This window comes from Pristis pectinata, chromosome 37, assembly GCF_009764475.1.
Source record: "Pristis pectinata isolate sPriPec2 chromosome 37, sPriPec2.1.pri, whole genome shotgun sequence".
NCBI classification, from domain to species: Eukaryota; Metazoa; Chordata; class Chondrichthyes; order Rhinopristiformes; family Pristidae; genus Pristis; species Pristis pectinata.
The window spans coordinates 9,481,046-9,493,614 of record NC_067440.1 but is presented as its reverse complement, the minus strand read 5'-3'; the positions used below and the strand labels follow the sequence as shown (position 1 = coordinate 9,493,614).

General features: G+C 47.0%; 1 protein-coding gene across 4 annotated transcripts; it reads left to right on the top strand.

Annotated features, from left to right (window-relative positions):
- Positions 1-4,078: 4,078 nt before the first annotated feature.
- ufsp1 (UFM1-specific peptidase 1 (non-functional)) lies at positions 4,079-12,457 on the top strand. Of its 4 annotated transcripts, none has more exons than XM_052044488.1 (4): positions 4,079-4,156; positions 6,732-6,816; positions 9,856-10,284; positions 11,290-12,457. In XM_052044488.1, exons 2-4 carry the CDS (start codon positions 6,811-6,813, stop codon positions 11,401-11,403), a joined length of 549 nt encoding a protein of 182 aa, XP_051900448.1. In that variant the 5' UTR covers positions 4,079-4,156; positions 6,732-6,810; the 3' UTR covers positions 11,404-12,457. The 4 variants fall into 4 exon arrangements, with proteins under 4 accessions (XP_051900448.1, XP_051900447.1, XP_051900445.1 ...); XM_052044487.1 differs by adding an exon at positions 9,056-9,149 and having other exon boundaries at positions 9,856-12,457; XM_052044485.1 differs by having other exon boundaries at positions 9,856-12,457.
- Positions 12,458-12,569: the final 112 nt, after the last annotated feature.

Genomic DNA, 12,569 nt, shown 5'->3' with positions numbered 1-12,569 from the left:
GGCCGAGTGGCCCACTCCTGCTCCCAGTTCATATGTTAAAAAGCTGTAATAAATATAGGCTGTGTCATAGAGTCAAAAAGTAATACAGCACGGAAACAGGCCCTTCAGCCCAACGTCCATGCTAACCAAGACACCCATCTGAGCTTGTCCCATTTGCCTGCATTTGACCCATGTCCCTCGAAACCTTTCCTATTTGTGTACCTGTCCAAGTGTCTTTTACACATGGTTAATGTACCTGCCTCAGCCACTTCCTCTGGCAGCTCACTCCATATACACACCGCCCTCTGTGTGAAGAAGTTGCCCCTCAGTTCCCCTTTCACCTTAAACCCACACCCTCTAATTTTCGATTCACTTAGCTCCCAAGTCAGTCGTTGATGTTGGTCCTGCAATAAAAAGCAAGCATACATTTATATATATGCTTCAAAACCGGCCTTTTCTCCTTGGAGCGACGGAGGGTGAGGGGTGACCTGATAGAGGTGTATAAGATGATGAGAGGCATTGATGATGTGGATAGTCAGAGGCTTTTTCCCAGGGCTGGAATGGTTTCCAGAAGAGGACACAGGTTTAAGGTGCTGGGGAGTAGGTACAGACGAGATGTCAGGGGTAAGTTTTTTACTCAGAGAGTGGTGAGTGTGTGGAATGGGCTGCCGGCAATGGTGGTGGAGGCGGATACGATAGGGTCTTTTAAGAGACTTTTGGATAGGTACATGGAGCTGAGAAAAATAGAGGGCTGTGGGTAAGCCTAGTAATTTCTAAGGTAAGGACATGTTCGGCACAACTTTGTGGGCCAAAGGGCCTGAATTGTGCTGTAGGTTTTCTATGTTTCTATGTCTCTAAAAACCCAGAATGTCTCACAACCAATTGAATCTTTTTGAATAGTAATCAACTGCTGTCTACAAGGCTCAGGTCAGGAGTGCAATGGAACACTCTCCACTGCCTGGGTGAATGCAGCTCCAACAACTCTTAAGAAGCTCAACACCATCCAGGACAAAGTAGCCAGCTCGATGGGCACCCCGTCCACACTGTCTCCCTGCACCACTGGCGCACAGTGGCTGCAGCGTGCACAGACTACAAAATGCACTGCAGTTACTCATCCGGACATCTCCAACAGCATTTCCCAAACTCGCCATCTCTCCCACCAGCGGGCATGAGGGAACACCACCACCTGAAATACTCCTACAAATTGCATAACATCCTTATTTTTTCAGAGGCTCGGTAGTGTAGCGGTTAGCGTAACGCTATTACAGCGCCAGCGACCCGGGTTCAATTCCGGCCACTGTCTGTAAGGAGTTTGTACGTTCTCCCCATGTCTGCGTGGGTTTCCTCCGGGTGTTCCGGTTTCTTCCCACATTCCAAAGACGTACGGGTTAGGAAGTTGTGGGCATGCTATGTTAGCGCCAGAAGCGTGGCGACACTTGCGGGCTGCTCCCAGAACACTCTACGCAAAAGATGCATTTCACTGTGTGTTTCAATGTACATGTGACTGATAAAGATAAAGATCTTGAACTATATCATCCGCCTTTCATCATCTCTGGGTCTAAGTCCTGGAGCTCCTTCCCCAACAGCACTGTGGGAGCACCTTGAATGGACCTCTTAAATGATAAACTCTTGATCTCTCAGTCTACCTTATCAAGGCCCTTGCACTTTATTTGTCTGCCCTCACTGCACTTTCTCTGTAACACTATATTCTGCATTGCTTTTCTCCCCCTTCTGTACTACCATGATGTTCTTATGCATGGAATGAATGTCTGCAAACAAAAGATTTTCACTGTATCTCGGTTCATGAGACAATAATAACCAATTTCCAATTTCACACAGAGAGTGGTTAGAATGAGGAACTCGTTCTCTGAGGAGGTGGTGGAGGCAGGTACTCTCACAACATTTAATAAACTTCTAGTCAAAGCACTTGAATCATCAAGGGACATAAGGCTATGGACCAAATACGGATAAATGGGGGACTAGTATAGATAAGTACAATGGTTGTTGTGTTCATTGTTGGCTGAAGGGTCTGTTTCTGTGCTTGTAGAACTCAATCTATAATTGTCTGTGTTGGGGTGGAGAATGAGATTGTCCAGAATACCACCAGGCTCAAGGACAGCTTCTACCCCACTGTGATAAGACTATTGAATGGTTCCCTTATACGATGAGATGGACTCTTGACCTCACAATCTACCTTGTTGTGACTTTGCACCTTATTGTCTACCTGCACTGCACTTCCTCTGTAGCTGTGACATTTTACTCTGTTCTGTTGTTTTTACCTGTACTGCCTCAATGCACTCTGTACTAACTCAGTGTAACTACACTGTGTAATGAATTGACCTGTACGATCAGTATGCAAGGCAAGTTTTTCACTGTACCTCAGTACAAGTGACAGTAATAAACCAATACCAATACTTTCAGTGCCTTAAGTTAGAGAGAGAAGAGAACACAAGAAAATAGGAGCAGGAGTAGGCCACGTGGTCCCTCAAGCCTGCCCCGGCAATCAATATGATCATGGTTGATCTACACTGGCCTCCTCCTCTTCTGTGGCAGTTCCCCATGACCTTTAATTCCTTGATCTTTTGAATATTCATCCATGTCCAACTTAAGTATATCTAATGACCTGGCCTCCACCACTATCAGGGGCAAAGAGTTTGAGAGATTCGCTACTCTCTGAGAGAAATTCCATCATACCTCAGCTTTAAATGACCAGCCCCTTATTTTGTAGCTATGCCCTCTTGTTCATGACTCTCCTACTAATAGAATCATCCCAGCATCTACCAGGTCAAGCTTTCTTTGGATCTTATATGTTTGAATACGGCCACCCATCATCTTTCTAAACACTAAGGAAAGGAAACCCAAACTCTTAACAGGACAACTCCCTTATCCCAAGAATTAGCCAGGTGAGTTTCCTTTGGACTGCATCCAATGCTACTGTATCCTTTTTAGGTGAGGGTGTTAAAACTGTACAGTATTCTAGTGATGGCCTCACCAACACCTCTGTGCAACTATTACAAAGCCTTAGAGACACAAGAGACTGCAGATGTTGGAATCTGGAGTTTAAAAAAACAAACTCAGCGGGTGGAGCAGCATCTGTAGATGCAAAGGGATAGTCGATGCTTCAGATCGTGACCCTGCATCAGGACAGAAGACTGTAGAGGAAAGAAGGCCATCATAAAGAGGTGAGAGGGAGGGGTGAGACAGGGGCCGGCAGGTGATAGAACCAGGTGAGGTGAGATGAGGGAATGATGGGCAGATGGAGCCAGGTTGGAGGGAAGGGGGAGTTTTGAACCAGAGGTTGATGGGTGATAGAAACTAATAAGGAAAAAAATGGCTACACAAGAGGCTGCAGATGCTGGAATCTGGAACAACAAACAATCTTCTGGAGGAAGTCAACAGGTCCAGCAGCATCTGTTGGAGGAAAGGAATTGTGGACGTTTCAAGTTCAAACCGTGCATCAGCACCAGATGGGTAAATTGGGTAAAACCTCACCAAAAGTGCTGGAGGAACTCAGCAGGTCAGGCAGCCCCTATGGAGGGAAATAAACAGCCGACGTTTGGGGTCCAGACCCCTCATCAGGACTCGAGATGCTGCCTGACCTGCTGAGTCCCTCCGGCATTTTTGTGTGTGTGTGTGTGTGTGTCTTGCTCCAGATTCCAGCATCTGCAGAATCTCTTGTGTCTTGGGTAAAACCTCCCTGTTCTTAAACTCCAAACCCTTTGTAATAAAGGCAAATATAAATAAAAGAACATGCTGAGAAACAGATGCTAGAAATTTGAAAGGAAATAAAATACTGGATTTACCCACCGGGTCAGTCAGCGTCTGGAGGAGAGAAGAAAGCGGCAAATGGATGACGTCACCTCAGAGTCAGCCAATACGGACTGGACGCAGAGTTGGCCGTTGAGGACGGTGGTCACGTGGGTAGAGAGATCACGTGGCGCTGTTCCTTGCCCCCATTGGTTCCCTCTTGGCAACGTTGCATCCCCCGTGGGTCGGAGCGCGTCGGGTCCTGACGGCGGACGCGTCACGTGGCTCCGCGTCCTCTGGTTGGCGGGGAGCGGCACCACGTGGCTAGCAACCGCCGTCACATCCGGGTTCTCGGCGTCGAGCGGACATTTTGCGAGCGGGGACGGCGGCTGGAGGGTCGGGGAGAGGCGTCGCCGCCGTCGGGGCTCAGGTGAGGAGCGGCCGCGAACGGGAGCTGAGGAGGGCGGCGCTGCCCCACCTGACAGGGTCGGGAGGACCAGGGGTCGCGTCTACACTGTCGGTAACGGGGGAGAGCTGCCCTGGGGTCAGGAGGGAGAGGAAGGATCTGGAGGGAGGAAGATCTGGAGGGAGAGGGAGGGAAGGGGGGAGGGGTGAGGGAGGGATGGGGGATCTGGAGGGAGGGTCGTGATCTGGAGGGAGAAGGGGAAGTGCCAGTGGAGGGAGGAGGGGAGGGGTCAGATGGGAGGGGTGATAGGAGAGATAGGGAGGGATCAGGAGGGAAGAGGGGGTCAGGAGGGAGAGGAGTGTTTGGTGGCAGAAGGGGAAGTGCCAGTGGAGGGAGGAGAGAAGGGGTCAGGAGGGGGAGGATCAAGAGAGATGGTTTGGAGGGAGCAGGGGAAGTGCCAGTGGAGGGAGGAGAGGAGGGGGCGGATCTGGAGGGAGAAGGGGAAGTGCCAGTGGAGGGAGGAGGGAGGGTGTGGGGGTGGATCTGTGGGGAGTGTGTTAAGGTGGTAAGTTGGGGAAGCTTGTTGAGGGAGTGGGTTGGGGGAGTGGTGTTTGGGAGGATGGGAGATGTTAGAGGATTAGGACAGGGTCAGGAGGGAGGTAATTGGTTTATTATTGTCACATGTACTGAAGTACAGTGAAAACTTACGCACTGATAGATAGTAAAGTGCAAGGTCACAACGAGGTAGATTTTGTCAAGAATCTATCTTAATGTACTAAGGAACCATTCAATAATCTTTTCACAGTAGGATTGCTGATTGCGGTCTGTTGGTCTAGAAGTCAAGGATCCAGTTGCAAAGGGAGGCGTTGAATCCCAGGTTTAGGAGTTTGGAGATGAGTTTTTGTGGAATTATAGTATTGAAGGTGGAGCTGTAGTCAATATACAGTACAATAGACTAACATGGGTTTCTTTACTGTCCAGATGCTCCAGAGGTGAGTGTAGGACCAGGGAGATGGTGTCCGTGGTAGGTGAATTACAGTGGCTGGAGGTTGTCTTGGAGGCTGGAGTTAATGTGTGCCATGACCAGCCTCTTGAAGCACTTCATGATGGTGGATGTCATTAAGGCATGTTATAAGTGGTCAGAGGGGAGGGAGGATGGGGCTGGGGGAGTGGTGATTATGGGGACTGTTCTGAATTTTAGAGCACAGAAGGAAGCCTATAACTACCCTGGCTGAAAGTGTGCTCTAATATTATTCCACTGCCCAGCTTTTCATCCACAGGTTTATAGTTCCTCAAGTGCTCACCCAACAACTTTTTAAATCCCCTGCAATGTTGAGCTAGCACTAGAGAGGATGCAGGATAGTGTTGTGGAGAGACAGGTTGCAGATGCTGGAATCTGGAGCAACAAACAATCTGCTGGAGGAACCTAGTGGGTCGAACAGCATCGGGGGGGGGAAGGGGGGTGTGCAAGAGAGAACTAATTGCTGACGTTTCATGTCAAAACCCTGCATCAGGACTGGTGCAGGCTTTTCAACATAAAATGTTGATAACTCCTTTCTTCTGATGCTCCTTGCCCCACAAGTTCCTCCAGTAGATTGTTCGTTGCAGGATAGTGTTCTCCAGTTGAAATCACTGCTTAGTCTTGGGTGTGACTGTCATGACACTGTTTTAACCAAATATGCTAGCTTTAATTTAAAAAAAATATAAAAACTGCTTTTTGTGAATTTACATAAGCATGCAGTGAAGTACTTAATAACCAACATACACTTTACCTTTCAACATTTTATGAAGTGTACAACGACGTTCATGTGAGCAAATATTGATCATAGAATTGCAGGTAGGGAAATGGGCCCACTTGGCCCACCTTGTCCATGCCGACTGTGACACCTATCTATGCTAATCCCATTTGACTGCATTAGGCCCGTACACCTCTACATCTTTCTTATCTGTCCATATGCCTTTTAAACATTATAATTGTATCTGCCTCCATCACCATCTCTGGTAGCTCATTCTAAATAACCGCCACTAAACATTGTCCCCCAGATCTCCTCTAAATTAAACCTGTGCCCTCTAGTTCTAGACTCTCTTGCCCTGGGAAAAAGACTCTATCTGTTCTATCTATACCCCTCATTAATTTGATAAACCTCTATAAGGTCACCTTTCTGCCTCCTATAGTAAACCCACCCTATATAATCTCTCCTTGTAACTACAGTCCTCCATTCCAGGCACATCCTGATGAATCTCCTCTGCACTCTCGCTTGCCCTCTCACTCTTGCTACTGCATCCTCCCTGTAGTGTGGCAACCAGAACTGTACATAATACTCCAAGTGCATTGACTAGTACTTGTCTAAATGCCTTTTAAATATTGGATGGGCATCAGTTTATTCAGTAATCAGAAGTACAGTTATTCACAGATTCTCATGTGGCTGGTTAATTAATTGGCCAACAGTGACATAATTTTTATCATTTCTACCTGTTGGTTACAGTAAGCTACGTATTGGTTGCACTGATTCCTCCATTCTCAAATGCAGGTGTTTTAATGTTAATTGTTTTTAGTGTGCTTTATGATTAATAATCCATAAATCCTGACATGGTACAGATCAGACAAGATCAGAATGGCTCCTGGCAAATTAATCCAGAACAAACACTGCTCCCACTAATGTCCAGTTAATAAATAAATGCAAGTAAGTAAATTTATTAATTTTGGTTTTAGTATCTTAAGTTGGAGGTGTGCATGTGTGGAGACATAGAATGGGACATAAGCAGTGTGGGAGCTTTGCAGTTGTGGAATGCTGGTTTGGGCACACTCCCTAATGCACATTGTCTGGTGATTCTTGTATTGTTTAATGTATCATAATAGGAAATGCACCCAGCTCTGCAAAAATTGCACTCATACCAGTGGTAATCTCAAGACTGGTGATTGCTTGCTTCTGGAATTGAAATTAGGAAGCTAACCTTACAAGGTCCATAAGGGGTTAACTTATGAGTTTGTTGGTTTGCGTCACTGCGTGTTAGTTTCTATAAACCTTTGGTATTCCTGCCTTTTCTGTGTGGGAGACCCTCAAATGCTGATCGGTTCCCATTTCTAAATGCTGATCCCTGGCGCCAACAGCTGCCTTTACCATTGTTGACCTACCAGGCAGATGTGCAGGGATACACTCCTCTTGGGCGGATGTGTGGGGATGGCTCTTTTGTAATTATTGACTGCCACCCCTGACCCAGCTTCTGAAAGAGTGTTGGATTAAGGGAAGGTGCTGTTTTTGGAATCTTTCAGTTTTTTATCCAAAATAAACTTTATTCATAATAAAAGACAAACTATATACAATAATAAAACAGTGCAAACCTTTACATTCGTGTACAGATGGATTATTAGTGTTACTTTTTTACACAAACCACAGCACCGATGCCACTCGTGTGGCTCCCTGGGGTGATACCCCCAATCCCATATTTACAATCTTTAAGGGTCTGTCTCGCCTGACCCCGCCCCTCCCTCTCCAGTGGCAGAAGAACCCTAAACTGTCATCCTTCCTCACTGAGCCCTTGCATTGGCTGCACCCAGCTTCAGTGCGCCCCTCAGCACGTACTCCTGCAGCCTGGAATGTGTCAGTCGGCAGCATTCCCCTATGGACAAATCAGTGCTGGGAAACCAACAAGTTTCGGGCAGACCAAAGGGCATCTTTCACCTAGTTGATGACCTTCCAGCAGCAGTTGATGTCTGTGTGTGTGTGTGTCCGTGGGAACAGTCATAGATCAGAGCAGCTGCTGGGGATGAACCGTGACAAGGACCCTTGCATCTTTTGCCACACCCTCCTCGCAAACCCACAGCCCGCAAAGAGGTGGGTGACCGTCTTGTCCCCAGCGCAGTCCTCCCAGGGGCACTGTGTGCTGGGAGTGAGGTTCTGACCATGCAGGAAGGATCTGACTGGGAGGGCCCCTCTCACCGCCAGCCAAGCGAGGTCTTGGTGCTTGTTGGTGGGTTCTGGAGATGAGGCATTCTGCCAGATGGTCTGGACAGTCTGCTCAGGGAACCACCCCACAGTATCCATTGAGTCCTTCTCCTGCAGTGTCTGCAGGATGTTTCGTGCTGACCACTGCCTGATGGACTTGTGGTCAAAGGTGTTGGTCTGGAAGAACTTTTGCACAAAGGACAGGTAGCGCAGCAGCGTCCAGCTGACTGGGACGCCGTGTGGCCACAGGGCCAGGCCTATCCTTCGCAACAGCAGGGACAGATTGAACCTCGGTACATAGTGACACTTGGATCAGGATGAGGGTGACACTGGGGACACCTTTATCCCCATTGTCCAGGGACTTGTGCATGGTGACCTGTTGGACCCACTCCATCCTGGATCCCCAGATGAACCGGAAGATGGCACAGGTGATTTCCAAGCTGGAGGAGTGAGGAACAGGCCACACCTGCGCCAAGTACAGCAACCCTGAGAGCACCTCACACCTGATGACCAAGTTCTTCCTAGTTATCGATAGGGAGCGCTGTTCACACAGTCCCAGTTTCTGCTTCACCTTCCCAATCTGCTCCCACCAATTTTTGTTGCACATCCCAGATCCCCAGCTCCTTCAGATAGTCAGGCCTAATGGTGAAGGGGACGTTGGATCGGTCGGGCCAGTTGCCAAAGAGCATGGCCTCGCTCTTCGCGTGGTTGACTCTAGCCCCTGATGCCAACTCAAGCTGGTCGCAGATGTTGATCAATCAGTGAAATTGTTGCATTATCAAAACAAAAGGATTAGTAAATAAATCAACAGATCAGATGGCCAGATTTGATAACTCCTGACTTGTATTTAACACCTTTAATATGCCCCAGCACAATCCCCATTGAGGCCTTTATCCCCAGTGTGGATAGTGCTGTTACTGTCCTCTCAACATCTGGCTGTTTCAAGCTATTAAGTTGTCTGTCTTCCCTACACCAGCTCCTGATTAAATTGTGTTGACCAGAATTCCACACCAGTGTCCACGTAATCCAAAGATTTATGCAAGCATGTGGTCACTTCCCAGAGCTTTGAGGTTAGTATCTTGCTCCCTCTAGTGCTGCCATGCATTATGCTCGTGGTCGCAGCAAACTGTTCAGCAACTGCCCAGATCATTCTATATTCAGTCCTTGAGACTAATATTCTCTTGCATTCTCCCTTATTCCTTAAATTCTATACATAACACACCTGGTTCTGTGTTTTCTTGCGATCTACATAGTTTATGCCCATTTACAGATCAATTTCATCCCATTAGTTTGAATGCTGATTAGGAATCACTTGATCATCAGAGAGAGAGAGACAGCACAGGTCATTAAGCCCACTGACTCCTTGTTGGCTATCAACCATCCACTTACACTAAACCCACATTAATCCCTTTTCTTTTCTCCCCACATTCTCATCAGTGCTTCCTGCACCCCAGCCCTCCCATGAGTCTACCACTCACCCACACGCTAGGGGTAATTTGCAGCAGCAAATTTAACCTACTAACCTGCATGTGTTTGGAATGTGGCAGGAAATCGGGGCACCCAGAGGGAACCCACACAGTCACAGGGAGAACGTTGAACTCCACACAGACAGCAGTGGGGGTCGGGATTGAACCTGGGTCTCTGCATTAAGGCAGCAGCTCTACCAGGTGCACAGCTGTGCTGCCTTTGTATTACTTTGCATATTATGTCGTGTTATAGTGTAACTATTTCTGATCGTAAAGGTTAATCATTAACAAATGGTGTGTCTTTTGCCAGCCTGCCAGAGGACCTCGCCTGCCAGAGGACCTCGCACTAAGCATGGAATTGGTGAAGAATATTCATTCTGGTCTCCCTCTCCCTGAGTCGGAGTCTGATGCCCACCGGCTTTCCCTGATCCGGGGGGATTACCTTTACTACCACTATGGCTGTGATGGCACGGATGACTGCGGCTGGGGCTGCGGATACCGGACAATGCAGACTCTATCCTCTTGGATAATTTTACAGCAGACTAACAGAAAGAACCACAGGGTGCCCACCTTAAGAGAGGTGCAAGAGGCGCTTGTTGAAATGGAAGACAAGCCTCCCAGTTTCATCGACTCCAAGACTTGGATCGGCTCCTTTGAAATCGCCTTGTGCATCGACAAGTTCTATGACGTTCCCTGCAAGCTCATCCACGTGCGGCAAGGGGGGGAGCTGCTGCAGAAGGTAGAAGAGCTTCGCTCGCACTTTGACACGTTGGGATCCCCAGTTATGATGGGCGGAGATAGTGACAGTGCTTCGAAGGGAATTCTGGGAGTTTACACAGGGTCGGAGAATCACTACCTGCTTATTCTGGACCCTCATTATTCGGGGAAAACCCTGGACAAGGAATATGCTCAGAGGAAGGGGTGGGTTGCCTGGAAGAAACTGGACTTGTTTGATCAGAACTCATTCTATAACTTCTGCCTCCCTCAGTGCAAAGGTGTGTAACTGCTCATCACTGGGGCCCACTTCAGCTGCTGACCAAAATGTCTCCCCATCCGCTGTTGTGACATGACGTATTTACAGAGCAACTTAATGGAAAAACTGGGTGAAATGAAGCTGCTTGGCTCTGAACTGGCAGTCTAGATTATCTGGAGCTCTTGACTGCCAATTTAAGTGGCTGTAGCTTCTCCCAGTAATGAAGTCAAAGCATCAAGCAGGAACATCCATTCCTTCTGACTTCAGAAAGTTTCATTTCTTACCATGAAGAACTTTCCAGCAATTATACTAATTGGTACTGGGGTCTGGCTATTACTGAAGTACAAAATCCATTGTTTCCAATGGGAGGTAATACTCCACGAAGGTGCTTTGATTTAAGTTAAACCACTGGATCCTTTTGCTTCAGAAATTGGCTGCCCAAACCTGACTGAGGGCAAGGGGAATAATCCATGTGTGACTGAAACCAGCAAGTTGCTTTTCACTCATATGAGTGACGCTGGCAAGGCTCTTCCTTGGTTGCCTGTGATAGGACACTGTTCTGAGAGATTTACAGATTAGCAGCCCAGATTCTCCCTTTGCATCTGAATCAGTATAAATTGAAGGCAGGCGTCACACAAGTACCAGATACAGGTCATCTGTTGAATCTAAAGTGAAACAATGTGCTGGAAATAGTCAGCTGGTCAAGCAGCATCTGTGTAGAATGAAACAGTTAACATTTTGGGGGATTTACCTATTTCTCTCCCTCCACAGATGCTGCCTGACCTGCAGAGTAAATCGCACGAACTCTCAACCCAGAAAATAATTGGTCCTTCTTGCCAGTGCTGGGTTTTTGAAAGGAAGTTGTGCTTGGTTCCATACCCTTGAATTTTGTCCATAAATTTGTTTTCTAATCTTTGTCCTTATCCAACTCCTTTTTGAAATGATTTACAGAATCAATTTCCATCATTCTTGGGAAAAATCTGGGAACAAAAAATTCTCATCTCCCATCTGGATCGATTGACAGCAAGTTTGAATCTGTAACATCTGGATACGAACTCTTTCAAAACCCATCATCCTGCCGACCTCTGAGGTCTCCACTAATGCTGGAAACTCCCCCATTATTTCCTGCATTTTGTCTATTGCAGGCATGAATTTTTTATTACATTTTATAAAAGAGCTGACGCACACAAGTCACACAGTACTAAAGGGAGTAGATTGTTTTTAAACCAGTGCTGGGTGCTTACAGAAGCTGATAGTGATCCATACAAACCATGGTGCCAGATAGGATGCCAGCATTACTTGTTTTCTGTAGCACATGCACAGGAGCTAACAGGTCCACTAAATCATACCAGATGGTGTAACCTTGTCCTCTGTTTATGGAAGCCGTCCACGTTTCCCTGCTCAAGTTTTATTTTAAACAAAACTCATTCCAAAATGGCTCCTGCTCTTTGCAATCGTGCTGCAGAATAGCTGGGCAAACCAGCAGACAGGAGCACAGGTGGAAGAAACCACGTCATTGATATTTAAACTAATTTGCAATCTGGCCAGATTTACTCTAATCAGATTTCCTTAGCGGCTACAGTCATGTTTTACATCTGCATTCTGGAGTTGCCTCTCTGTGGTGGGAATTAAAGCACATCTTGCAGATTTGCCTCGAATAGTTGTGTTGCATAGCGACTGCCCTTGAGTACCTGTTAGTAGGTTTGACCTAATTATGGATAACACCCTAGAGACAAAAGGTAGGGATGTCGATTTAACTTCAGAAAAACTAGCCAGGAGATTGCAGTCTCTCCAGTTCTGGGAATATCAGCAAACATTGGAGAAACCTAATTCAGCCTGCTGGATCCTTGTGAAAGGTGCTGCTACTGATGTCAGTAATAATTACCTGTTTGTTCAATTATTGTAAATTTATCTGTGAATAAATCATCTTGTAACTCTATCTGATTCCATGCTGCGTGCTGTCCTTGTTAATCCTCAACTCTCAAACTGCGCTGGTGGCCCTAATGTATTACATGTGAATGAGATTGGTGCTTTGGTATTATTAAATTGGG